The sequence below is a fragment of the Sinocyclocheilus anshuiensis genome, unplaced genomic scaffold (genome assembly GCF_001515605.1).
Source record: "Sinocyclocheilus anshuiensis isolate Anshui unplaced genomic scaffold, SAMN03320099.WGS_v1.1 scaffold680, whole genome shotgun sequence".
Lineage (NCBI taxonomy): Eukaryota > Metazoa > Chordata > Actinopteri > Cypriniformes > Cyprinidae > Sinocyclocheilus > Sinocyclocheilus anshuiensis.
In genome coordinates, this window is record NW_015555783.1 from 722,455 (window position 1) to 736,405 (window position 13,951).

General features: G+C 36.0%; 1 protein-coding gene across 1 annotated transcript in view; it reads right to left on the reverse strand.

Annotated features, from left to right (window-relative positions):
• Window positions 1-10,190: 10,190 nt before the first annotated feature.
• The window catches only part of LOC107674776 (sodium channel protein type 1 subunit alpha-like), a 49,204-nt gene continuing 45,443 nt past the window's right edge, over window positions 10,191-13,951 (reverse strand). The window contains exons 24-26 of the mRNA XM_016468878.1: window positions 13,696-13,800; window positions 12,660-12,930; window positions 10,191-11,415 (exon numbers count right to left, since the gene is read on the reverse strand). Coding sequence (XP_016324364.1) covers window positions 10,232-11,415; window positions 12,660-12,930; window positions 13,696-13,800 — 1,560 coding nt within the window. The 3' untranslated portion in view covers window positions 10,191-10,231. The remainder of the gene's footprint in view (window positions 11,416-12,659; window positions 12,931-13,695; window positions 13,801-13,951) is intronic.

Below are 13,951 nucleotides of genomic sequence, written 5' to 3' on the forward strand. Positions count from 1 at the left end.
TTGTGATGTCACACAGACAGGCATCTGAGATCGGCTCGATTTGAGAAAGGGGAAAACATTTAACCAGATTAAAAAAAAACACTGGGTGGATTTTTATCATTATAGGGTGGTTGTGTACACACACTGCCAACACGCATTTCAGTTCAAACAACTTGTAAAAGTGCATGTAGCATCCTATGACCCCTTTAAATAGCCTATAGGCACAATACAGATTTATGTCTGGTACAAAATATATCGATACATACCGGTTTGTCAGGTTAATTATAGTTTTTGGTATTTCATAAACTCCCTATCAGAGGCCATTCAGTATGCTTGTACGCTCACATTGTACACACAGCATGTGAAATGTGCTCTCATCCTCATCAGCCTTAATGAGAGACTTGGGGTTACACAACACAGTCTGAGCTCATTGATCATGTAAATCAGCCCTGGGTTTGTCCTGGACGCCGGTGTCCTCAGCCCTGGTCCCAGTCTAAACACACGGGGCCTGTCCGATAACAGTTCCATATACACACTGACAGATAATGATTATCAGCAGCAGCAGGCAACAAACGCACAATGATCAGACTGCTGTCCGCACATGACGGTCTGATAGTGATACTCGTCATATGTACATCAGTTCTGAATGACTTTGAGAAGGTTTGTATTTTCCATAATCGAGAAACTACTTGATGATTCTGTGCACATAAAAGGAACCGGGAATTCTCTATAACGGAGCGCTTAACAGCCTGTTTACGCCAAGAGGATAACATTTAAAAAATGATAAAGTGCTGTCAAACGATTAATCGCATCAAAAAAAAAAGTTTTTGTTTACATAATATGTATGTGTACTGTGTATATTTATTATGTATATATAAATACACACACATACAGTCAAATATTTACATGTATTTACATGCTTAAATTTATATTCATATAATGTATATTATAAATATATTAAATATATAAACATAACATTATCTTAAATATATACATGCATGTGCGTGTATTTATATACACATAATAAATATACATAGTACACATACATATATTATGCAAACAAAAACGTTTAACTTTTATTTGGAAGCGATTAATCGTGATTAATCATTTGACAACACTATTTAAAAACCTTATTTTTCAGGTAAGAACGGGCACGGTGCAGGGTTGCCAGATTTTCACAAAAAAACAAGCTCAATTGCTACTCAAAACTAATCAAAAACTAGCCCACTAGGGGGTATGTTTTTTTTTTTCCTGGTAAAATTCGTATTCCAGGGGCTTAATGTCACGTTATTTGGGTCACTTCAACCCGCGGGCATGAAAAACAACCCACAGCAACGGTTTAGGCCCAATGCCGTGGAAAACCGCGGACTTGTCGACAACTGCACGGATGTGCCAGACTTCCAGTTTCGCTTCCAGTTATTTCTCATGCACAAAAACAGCCCATATAATGTTGCTTGATATTGCAAACTAGCATTTTTCATCATATTATTGTAAGTCACTATCATAATCATAAAAACACTCTACTGTACTTAACTATTCGTATTTATTTACCTACCGAAACTAATGAATGGGAAGTCTCGCTCATTCAAAGAAAATAGATTACTTTCGCGTTGGAAAATAATGTGGTTAATAATAAAGACAGAGATTGGGAACGCAATCAGGTGAGATGGCTCAAGATAATTAGTTAGTCATTGTTTGTCCAGTTATCCAATCATATGTCCTGTTGAGGCAAACACAAACATATTTTTATAAGAACATTTTTTGAACGTTCACATTATGAAAATGTCATTTTTTCAAAATGTCAGTTTTTTTGAAAACAGTTTAGAGATGTCTATTTTCTGGGTTATTGCAAATGTTAAATGTTAAAATAATTGAAATGTTACTTTTGAATGTTCTCTGAACATTCTGAAACAAGTAGGACGTAGTAACATTTAAATACAAGTTAAACATGTCTTGATGGATTTGTTTGTTACAAGCATGCAGCTTTTTGCTGCACAAGATGTTCATTGATGGACTGGAGTGATGTGGATTACTTGTGGATTATTGTGATGTTTTTATCAGCTGTTTGGACTCTCATTCTGACGGCACCCATTCACTGCAGAGGATCCATTGGTGAGCAAGTGATGTAATGCTACATTTCTCCAAACCTGTTCACATGAAGAAACAAATTCATATAGTTTTTCGATGGCCTGAAGGTAAAAACATTTTCTGCAAATGTTCATTTTTGGGTGAACTATTCCTTTAACAATTAATGCACATCATGACTTTTCCATTTGATGTTTCAATGCAATGCCCCAAAATTCACATAAAAATATGTGGATTGAAACAACGAGAAGGTTTGCTGCTGGTGAAGATGTTGCGCTTTTATGACCTCAGTGTCAAAAGCGCTTTAACACGTTTAGGCCAATATACACAATTACTCAGACAGCCCAGGCTCGGATCAATAGCACAGTGAGTGCTCTTACACATTTACAACAGCTCCTTAAAGAACATTCTCAAACCTTATCGTAAGTCTGCTGTTTAGAGGCTCCTCTTGGCTCCATTTGCTGGATGTGTCTTACTGCATTGTGGTTTTGCTGTAGTTATCCTCATCGATCCATCTGGTGACCTCCAGGACACACTGTAAGGGCACTGTCAATAATTGAATCTCAAAAGGTTGCATAGGCCTTTTAATCAAATATAAGTGACAATCAGTAAATGGATATTTAAATGGATCAATATTTAAATGCATCATCGAATATGAGCAATACAATTTTGAAAACTGGGATCTGACAAGCATCAGTCATGAAGCACTAAATTGCTTTTTGAAAGTAACTTTGCAACTGTGATCTTGCTGTACTTGTGTTTGTCTGTCTGAATGTATCATAAAATGTTACAGTACATGTGTCGAGTAGACTTGCAGTTAATAATTTTAGGTCAGTTTAGGTTATGATGCTTTGACACTTAGTACTGTAAATGTCATTACTCAGTACTGCTTTCAGTTGGTTGCACACAAGAATCAAAACTGGGTATATTTGGAATTTAATAAGGAATGTTTCAAAAAGACTCATGCTACATTATTGTCACATGACCTCATCACAATGCATGTGTATTTCAAACACTTATCATCTTGTAAAAATTTGATTTTAACATAAAAACAAATTTTAAATTGTGATATTACGTCCGGTTCATCTAGGTATTGCATCATACATAATGTTTCCATACTATGCATAGCACACATACTGCATACAGATTTCACCAATATTCAATAGACTGGGATTAGGAAGTTCTTTTTTTTCTCTCTCTCTTTTTTTTTGTAGGAAATTAATACAATTCAGCAAGGACACATTAAATTAATCAAAAGTGACAGTAAAGACATTTATGTTTCAAATAAATGCTGTTCTTTTAAACTTTCTATTCATTAAAGTAAAAAATAAAATGTATTAGAAACAATGATAATAATAAGCAAATCAGCATATTATAATGATTTCATGACTCTGAAGATGAAATGATGCTAAAAACTCAGCTTTGCATCACAGGAATAAATTACATTTTAAAATATATTCAAATAAGAAACTTATTTTAAATTAATAGTGTTTCACAATATATAGACTACAAGCCTATAGTATACTATAATATACTCGACATTCTAATTTATTGAGATGCACCTGTATATATACACACTTCTGAATATGCAAAGACCAAACCAATCATCATTTATTATGCAAATAGACATAAGAAATAAGGCCAATCACAACTCAGTATGCAAATGAGAGGCCACACTGAACATTCAAATGTAAGTTAACAGGAGATTTTCAAACTTCAGAATTGTAAATATTTTCTTAATAAGCAGATTAAATGTTTATAAACCCCAAAATATCATAACGCAGCAAAAATTTTAATGATTGACAAACCAAAGTATACGATATAAGAATAATTATAAGATATTTAGTATAAATATCTAAGTATAAGATATTTAGAACAAGCCCTAACCAGACTGACTGAAGGAACACGAGGGCGGTTCTGCCTTGCAAACACTGTAGCTACATGAACGTCTGTGATGTTACGTTACTAAGCAACAGCGCGGGAGAAACTGCAGCATCACTTTTCATTTGAATAAGTGTCTGGAGCAGAGCTTCCTGGGTCGTCCGATCACGAGGCCATTAGCTTCTGCAAATATACTGACTGGCCCAGGGGTGTAGCCATCATTTCAGAAGTGAGGGGGACAGAAATGTTATATATATATATATATATATATATATACACACACACATTACAATATAACATTTCTGTAATCTATATAATCTACCAGTCAACAGTTTTTGAACAGTAACATTTTTAATGTTTTATAAAGAAGTCTCTTATGTTCACCAAACCAGCTCTTGAAAACCTCTATGTGAACACACTTGCCCGAAAAAGTGCGGGGGACGAATTTACGTGACATCAAAAGTGGGGGGGACATGTCCCCCGCGTAATCTACGCCCCTGGACTGGCCCACTACACCATCTGTGCTGCCTGCGGCTCTCGTGAGGAAACGTCTTGGTTTTGGTCACTTGTTTAATTGTGTTTTTCTTAAATTATTAACTTATTGTCTTACTGATGGGCTCAAAGGAGAGGCAGTCTGTGAAGCTAACTGAATTATTCTGCATTATCTAAAATGAGCATTAGTGGAAAACGGAAATAAACACCACAAATGACACGATAACAGGGTGTGGTGTGGTGAAAAACGAGAACGCTGAGGGAGTTTTATTGAATAACTAGCAAATGGTAAGATCATTTTTCTTTTTCTTTTCTTCTTCCCTGTATGCTAGGCTGGAGATTGAGTCATCTTCACATACAAGCTCATCTGAGTCTCAGATGAATTATTAATCAAGTCCTAATAGATCCAGCCAGCAGTTTCTGAAGCCCGTAAAGAGACAGATTGTCTTGATGATCTATTCGGATGTATTTTGTGGCCAAATGTGCTCTTCAGTGTTTGTGTTTACTAATGAATCCTAGATTTTAATGAATTACTGATTAAATTTTTTATATAATTATGATCTTATGGAAATTATATATAAATGTCAATGTAGGTAGAGTTTTGTAATAATAAAAAATTAATAATAATAATACATAAATTACATATATACACACACACACACACACACACACACACATATATATATATATGTATGTATGGTATGTATGATGTGTGTGTGTGTTTGTAAAATGCCACAGTTATATAAATATCTGAACGTACACTCTTAACATCAGTCAGTCAAGCATTATAATATGATAATCAATATTATTTAACCCTTTCGCACGTGAGTTTAAAATATTCTAGCTGAACCCTATATATATATATTGTGGTGACAAAGAAATATATCAATTAAAAAAAACATTGACATTTATATAATAATAATAATAATAATGTGCAGATAAAGAAAAAGTATAATTCTTATTTTTTACCTGCACTGGCAATTACATAATAATAATAATAATAATAATAATAATATGTTGTGATGACAAAGAAAAATATATCATTCTATTTTAGCTACATTGACATTTGTAATAATAATAATAATAATAATGTGATGATAAAGAAAAATATATAATTTTTATTTTTTACCCAAACGTCCCAAACATTGACATTTGTAGTAGTCATAACATAATAATAATAATACAAACAATATCTGTTTGTATTCTGACAATAATGCTAATTGTTGTTATTATTATCATTCTTTTTTTTTTTTTTTAGTAATGTTTCTCCGGGAAAGAGATGTTTTATGGACAGAGCTCTGGTCTCATGTGACTGTCCGCTCTAACTAGGAGCACATTAGAGCTCCCGTAACTTCAGTCCTGACCATTTCAACGCCACCACAATCATCCACTTCCGCAAAACACCACAGTTTCTCTGCTAATGAGCTTTTATGTGAAAATGCTTCATTTTGTTGTCCTCAGAGGATTTGTGTGTGAGTGCACATGTGTCTGACCGCACATATCCTCATCTAATGCTTCTGATTTGCAGAGTAGCAAATGCCATATATTGTGTATATTCTTTGTTTTATTGTTTTACATATCACAAAAAAACACAATAATGCTAATTGTTATTATTATCATGTTTTTATCAGATCATATCAGATTAATAATAATAATAATAATTATTATTATTATTATTAATCTGATATGATCTGATAAAAACATGATAATAATAACAATTAGCATTATTGTGTTTTTTTGTGATATGTAAAACAATAAAACAAAGAATATACACAATATATGGCATTTGCTACTCTGCAAATCAGAAGCATTAGATGAGGATATGTGCGGTCAGACACATGTGCACTCACACACAAATCCTCTGAGGACAACAAAATGAAGCATTTTCACATAAAAGCTCATTAGCAGAGAAACTGTGGTGTTTTGCGGAAGTGGATGATTGTGGTGGCGTTGAAATGGTCAGGACTGAAGTTACGGGAGCTCTAATGTGCTCCTAGTTAGAGCGGACAGTCACATGAGACCAGAGCTCTGTCCATAAAACATCTCTTTCCCGGAGAAACATTACTATGTGTTTACGAACAGACATCAGGGCGTATAGATGCTGTAAAATGTGAATACATTTAGAGGAATCATCACTTAGAGCTTAGAGCTTTTTTTTTTTTTTTACTGTTTTCTATGGAAGATTGTTTTCTCAATGGGATAAAATAAAAAAGGAAATACATTTTTTATTTAATTTAATGAAATTAAGTAATTTTTTACTTTTTGTCTCTCACACTTCTGACTTTTTTTTCTCAATTTCGAGATATAAAGTCAGAACTGGAAGATATAAAATTGCAATTCTAAGAAAAAAATGTCAGATTTGGGAGATATAAATTCAGAATTGTGGAAAAAAAGTCTGAACTGAGACACAAAAAGTCGCAATTACCTTTTTACCTTTTTTTTTTAACCAAAGGCTTCGAGTGTTTTCCATACATTTGAGTTTTTATGAAATGCATGAGGATTTGGAAACCTGGTTGAACACAATCATTACTTTTGAATTTCACATGTTTTTTTAATGTTTTTGAAAGAAGTCTCTGATGCTCACCAAGGAATTTTTTTATGAAAAATACAGTAATATGAAATATTACAATTTAACAACTCTTTTCTACTGTAATATATTTTAAAACGTAACCTATTCCTGTGCAGCCATTACTCCAGTCTTCAGGATAAAAAACATAATTATTCCAAACCTTTGGAGGGGAAAAATTTTCAATAATATGCATATGTGCTTTAACAGTTAAAACCAAAATTCATGAAACTAAAAAAAATAGTGAATACACAGAGTTGTATCAGGTTTGAGGTATGTGATGAGTTTATTCTTTTAGCTTAAAGAACTGATCCATAGCAATGTCTCGCATGCAGTTTAACTCACAGACTACAAGCATGATGCATATAAAAGCTAGTGATTTATGTCTTATTCTGTTTTGATATTCGTCTCATATAAATTCATAATATACCTAGAATTCATTTTCTCAATACATGTCACATTCACATGGAGCAGTTACACTTACGACTGTGTTTATGTGGAGCATATGAGTCTCTGACATGAAACGAAATGTAATGATAACATTCATAACTATAAAAATGTAAACAAATACACACATCACTCCCATCAGTCTTCAGTCATCGTAAAGACACATGTCAAACAACCTGTTGGCTAACATTGATAACAGAAATATATAGAACTAGAATCATCATTGGTGTAATATGCAGCAAACAAAAGTGGTGCATTTATATATTCCTCAGTGTTATTTATAAAAACCTAATGCATAATACAAATAAAAACGCCCATAGTTCACTATAACATTTTAGCTTCAACATAATCAAAAGGATTATATTTCCCATATAACTTCAGCATCATTTTGTATTTTAGCTTTTATGATGCATATAACCTTTTACTTTAAACCTTTCACATTCCCTATATAGATTATAATCCATAATGTATGCATTATAGAAATTATATAACAGATTGCATATTCCTACAAAATATTTACACATATGAAGAAGCATTTTTGAGAGAAATCTTTTAAAATGCAAAGATTCGAATGCTGAAAGATGCAGTTTTGGCTTAAGGCAGCTACCTGACCAAATCAGAGTTCATATACAAAAATGAATTCACAACCATTTATGAATCCTGCTACGATGCAGAAGTGAAGAAGATGGGAACGGATCTCTAAACGCTTTATTAAAGGAACAGTTCACCCAAAAATGAGAATTCGCTGAAAATGTACTCTCCCTCAAGTCATTCAAGATGAGTTTGTTTCTTCATCAGAACAGATTTGGAGAAATGTAGTATTCCATCATTTGCTCACCAATGGATCCTCTGCAGTGAATGGGTGCCGTCAGAATGAGAATCCAAACAGCTGATAAAAACATCACAATAATCCACATGACTCCAGTAGGACTCGTACTTTAGCTGGAGCAACAGCTTGAAGTTAACAAGCTTTAATGATGGGTTTGTTTCTTACAAACTGTTTTTCTCTTCATTAGATGTTAACTGATGGACTGGAGTGGTGTGGATTACTTGTGGATTATTGTGATGTTTTTATCAGCTGTTTGGACTCTCATTCTGACGGCACCCATTCAGATCCATTGGTGAGCAAGTGATGGAATGCTACATTTCTCCAAATCTGATGAAGAAACAAATTAATCTACATCTTGGATAGCATAAGGGTGTGTAGCATAATTTTCAGACAATTTACATTTTTGGGTGAATTATGCAAGTGCAATATCAGTGATGCAGCTACAGAAAAGGCTGAAATCAGACAGGTTTCACAGTCCAGGATGTGACAGAAGTCTTGAGGTTTTAAGGAAAGTGTTTGCTGCAAGCTCTCGAGTAGGGAAGGCACGTGTGCGAATGGCTTTCTAGCGTGTTGAAGAGAGACCTGAGAGGCACTGAGCCATTCTGAAATACTGAGTGGGAAACTTGTATGACTACAGGTGAGCTGTCATGCAACTATAATTACACGTGTATCGACAACCGACTGCAACAGTGGTCGGCAACAGTCAATAAAAGAAAAAAATACATCAACTCTGTCTCAAGTAACATAGGAAAACGCAACCTCGCAACAAATCACGCTCACTTAAAAACAAAAACAAACAAGAGAAACGCAAAATTCTCTCAACAAACACAAACTGTTGAAAAAATGACATTTAAAGAGGAAGTGTGTCATTTCTGCACCTTTAAAAGCACCAAACATTCCTGATCAATTGCAATAACTCATGACGTCTCAATAATAACATCACAAGAACACAGTCCCATATCCTTCACTAGTGCTATATTATTTTGCTCCCATAATGGTGTAGTTACAGCATCTACCATCAGGGATTAACTAGTAAAGTTAACTAGCCAAATTTTCAACCACTGACAACCAATTGCCTGTTTTTCACGGCAGACGGGACTACTGTTTTCTAGCAAATAGGGCTAGGTGATATATTAAATATGTACAGTAGATTTGTTTTTATTTTGTTGGCAATGTAAAATTAACTGATATTTTAAATATCACAGTGATTTATATATACCATTAATAGTAAAACCATAGTAAAACCATTAACATTGTGAAATATTATTACAATTTAAAATAACCGTTTTCTATTTGAATACATTTTAAAATGTAATGTATTCCCGTGATGCAAAGCTGAATTTTCAGCATCATTACTCCAGTCTTCAGTGCCACATGATCCTTCAGAAATCATTCTAATATGCTGATTTGACGCCATTTCTTAGTAAAATTTCTTATTGTTAATGTAGAAAACAGTTGTGCTGCTTCATATTTTTGTTGAAACATGATACATTATAAATCTCTTCACTGTCTCTTTTGATCAATTTAACAGCGTTCTTGCTGAATTATGATCTTAAATATATAATCTATATTATATATGCTTTAATTACACTCTCTATTTTTGTATATTTTGCCATTAAGGTCTGGTGCCACTAGTGGCACAAGAATCACACACTTCAACTCTAAATGCAACACACTGGATGTATCTCCGACACACAAAGAAAACGCATCAGATTACAACACTTAAACAAAACGACAACATTTGGTCCATCGCCATTTTCGCCAGCGAGTGAAACAGGTTAGGCGTAGCAGCTTCACTGCCTAACTCATGTCAATCACAGCTCCAGAATAGGCACAAAGTTCAAGTATGCTCAGGCAGTATGGCATAGACATCCACATCAAACAGACAAGGTCACCTGACCCTGACAAATAACTTGAAGTAAAAGTTGTAAACAATTGTTTGTAATGCTACTCTAAACGCCGTTACCTTTGTCTTCCACTTCCTTCTCATGTTTGTCCTTCTTGTATTTGTTTGTGGCGTTCTGCGTCAGGCTATCATACGACAGCGGAGAGGACGTGGCGGGCGTTGCATCAGAGTTTTCCAAAGCGCTGTCATCATCGCACTTTTCATTGTCAACAGACTCTTTACTCGGGACCTTCCCGTTTTGCTGCCTGGTCTCTCTGTACACATTACGGATCTTCTTCATACTATGTCGGACCATGTGGTTCCTATAGGCTCTCTGGATGATTGCAGCAGACATATCTTCATGCTTCCTGCGCAGGGTTGTGGTGATGGGCTCATAAGAGGACTTTGAGGGGTTGGAGGCCATGAATCGGTCTTCCATTTGTCTGTGAAGGATGTCCATCTCGCCACCTTCCCCAAGAACCCGTTTGGTGAATGCGAACAAGATATCCAGACAGTGGATGCGTTCGCCGCTCACCATCGGCAGATCCATGGAGATCAGCTGCTGTCGGTTGGGCTTGGGGATTCGCAGAGGCGGATCCAGAGAATTGGCGAAGTCTGACAACTTGTCGTAATCCATGAACTGCGTGGCTTTTGGGTCAAACTTCTCCCAAACCTCGTAAAACCTATCGAAGTCGTCTTCGCTCAAAGGCTCGCCGCTCTCCTCGGTGGCCACGCTGAAGTTCTCCAGGATGACGGCGATGTACATGTTCACCACGATCAGGAAGCATATGATGATGTAGCTGACGAAGAAGAAAATCCCGATGGGAGGGTTCCCGCAGTCGCCTTTAACCTGGCTGCCAGGGAAGGTTTTATTCGGGTTGCATTCAGATTCATTGGTATTTAACATGGGCGCCAGAAGGCCGTCCCAGCCTGCCGAGGTGGTGATCTGAAACAAACACAACATGCTGTTGCCAAACGTCTCGAAGTTGAACATGTCATCGATGCCGCCCGATTTTTTGACGTAGGCGAAGTTGGACATGCCGAAGATGGCGTAGATGAACATGACAAGGAAGAGAAGAAGTCCGATGTTGAAAAGGGCAGGAAGTGACATCATCAATGCAAACAGAAGGGTCCGTATTCCCTTGGCGCCTCGGATAAGACGTAGCACGCGGCCGATCCGGGCGAGGCGAATGACGCGAAACAAGGTGGGTGAGAAAAAGTACTTCTTAATGACTTGTGCCAGGAACATGCCTGCAACAACAAGAGGTAAACGAATGTTGAAACAGCACTGTCTATTCAGGAGGACATAGTGATTTTTTGCAAGCAAAATGACTGATTTTGTGATGTTAATTTCCAAAATTTTGCTGAAAATTAGCGATTTTTAAAAATATAATTAAGTGACAAAATTAAACAAATTTTTTAAATAAGCTTGTTTATTTTTGTGTCCTTCTCAATTCTGACACACTTTTAAACAAGATATTTTCAAGTTATTTTTGTCATTAAAAATACGATTTAATAATGTGTTGTGACAAGCGCTATATAAATTAATTTGACAGTAGTCGTATGTCCAAAAAAAAAAAATGCTGAAGGCTTGTTTATTTTGTGTTTTACCAAACTACAACATAACTTTTAAACAAAATTGAATATGAGTAAGTGCATAGACGGCAGCAGGTTTATTAGGCTGCCGTCACTTTAAGATCTAGGACCAGATTTACTAAACAGGGCAAATTAGCACAAGAGCGCAATTCCAAAACAGTGCAGATGGGTGTGGAAATAAGCAGAGATGATGCTCATCAGGTGCGGGTGATATACTTACGACACAGGCGCAAAAAAGTTTAAGACATGCTTTTTTGAGCGTTAAATAATGGCGCAAATACCAGTAATTTGACGAGCGCAAACCACGTTGCATGATTAATTTTAATACTCTCCTCCCATAAATTTTGCGTCTGAAAGGGAAACTCCTACAAATACATATTCAGTAAGGTCAGGCGCAAAAATAACTGTGTCCACACCTTTTCAGTGCTAATTCTTCACTGCGCGTCTTTAGTAAATCCTTACAGTACTATTTTAACGCCAAAAGACGGTTTGCGCTGGCGCAAGCTTTTAGTAAATCTGGCCCCTAATGCACAGATCTAATATACTGACACGTACTGAATTTTCTCCCAACTATTTATGTTCACAAAACATAACAGATAACATGTGTGATCATGGGTGTTTCCGGTTATTGCGCATAATTCTTTTTTACATCAAGCACACACCTCACTTTATTTTATCATTCATTCACGCTTCTTTATCACACTAATGTGTCAATAACTAAGTAGTACTGCACTTTTTGTGATTATTTTGCAGTTAAGTGTTTGCTGGTTTGAAGAAAATAAGATATTTTGTTGATTTTGCATTGCATTAGTTGATCATGCAACTGCGAAAAAAATGGAGGGAGTGATAAAACAATTGCTTAGTAAAGGGTCAATTCCTCATCATACAGCAAATCTTACCAGCTATAGACAGGATGACCACGATAAAGTCGAATACATTCCAGCCGACGGTGAAGAAGTACTGCCGTAGCGCAGCCATCTTTAGCACACATTCGCTGGTGAAGAGCACAATGAAACCAACATTGACCCACTGCAGCACTTTGGCCATTTCCTTGGATTGATCATCCGTCTCCACCATCATAGTGACCATATTGAGCCAGATAAGGACCATAATGAAAATGTCAAAGGCCTGGTTGGTTACGAGGTCAAAGATGAATCCTTGAATCTTGTTCTGAAATAAATGAGAATTTATACATGAAAAGATGAACATCAAGTCATTCCAACCCCTTTTTGTTTTATACCGTCTGTGAAGCAGAATGTTTGCACTTCTCTATTCCATATAACAAAAGTTGTGGTGACTTATACTAGGAAATCTTAACAGCAGTCTATGGGCTCTATCATACACCCGGCGCAAGGCGCGGCGCATGTGTTTTTTGCTAGTTTCAGCCCAACGCAGTTCTCATTTTCCTGTAATATGCGCCTATAGGCGGGTGCACAACACGCATACACTTTGCTTATTACACACACAGGGACGGTCAGTAGCACACAAACATTTTTAAACATGAAAAATTACATTCCGCCATGTAAATAGCGAACCCGCCATGGCGCAAGCGCAACTGCCTTTTAAAGGGAATGGGAGATGAGACTCTGATTGGTTTATTGCACGTTATGCCCAAAAAACACCCATTACTCATTAAGAGAATAGGGACAACCCGTTTAGACCATGTGCCCGGGCGCGCCGACTGTTTTCCCGTCGTTAAACTAGCAAAAGTGGATTCGGACACGCCCTGAGTGCACCTGCGCCGAGTACTTTAGACCATGTGCTTAGATCGTTAAAATAGGGCCCTATACATATAGAAAAATCACCATAAACTTTAGGTTTATGGAAAAAGAACAGCGTAGACATTCTGCCTCATTTTGCATTTCATAGAAAAAAGAAAAGTTCTGGCATGACATGATGACAAGAACGTAAGCTGTTTTTCAAAGAAATGCTTACTTTTGGCCTTGGAATGGGTTTTTGAGGTTTCTTTGAGCCGAGCTTCTTCATAGCGTTGTAGTATTTCTTCTGCTCTTCTGTCATGAAAATATCCTGACCCCCAAAGTAAAGACAGAAAAGACAGAAAGATCATTTTGGGACTAAAACGGCCTCGATTTTATCATCCAAAATATGCACTTTGTAAAGCCATCTTTGTAGAGCATCCATTGAGTACACACACTTATTATATATATATATATATATATATATATATATA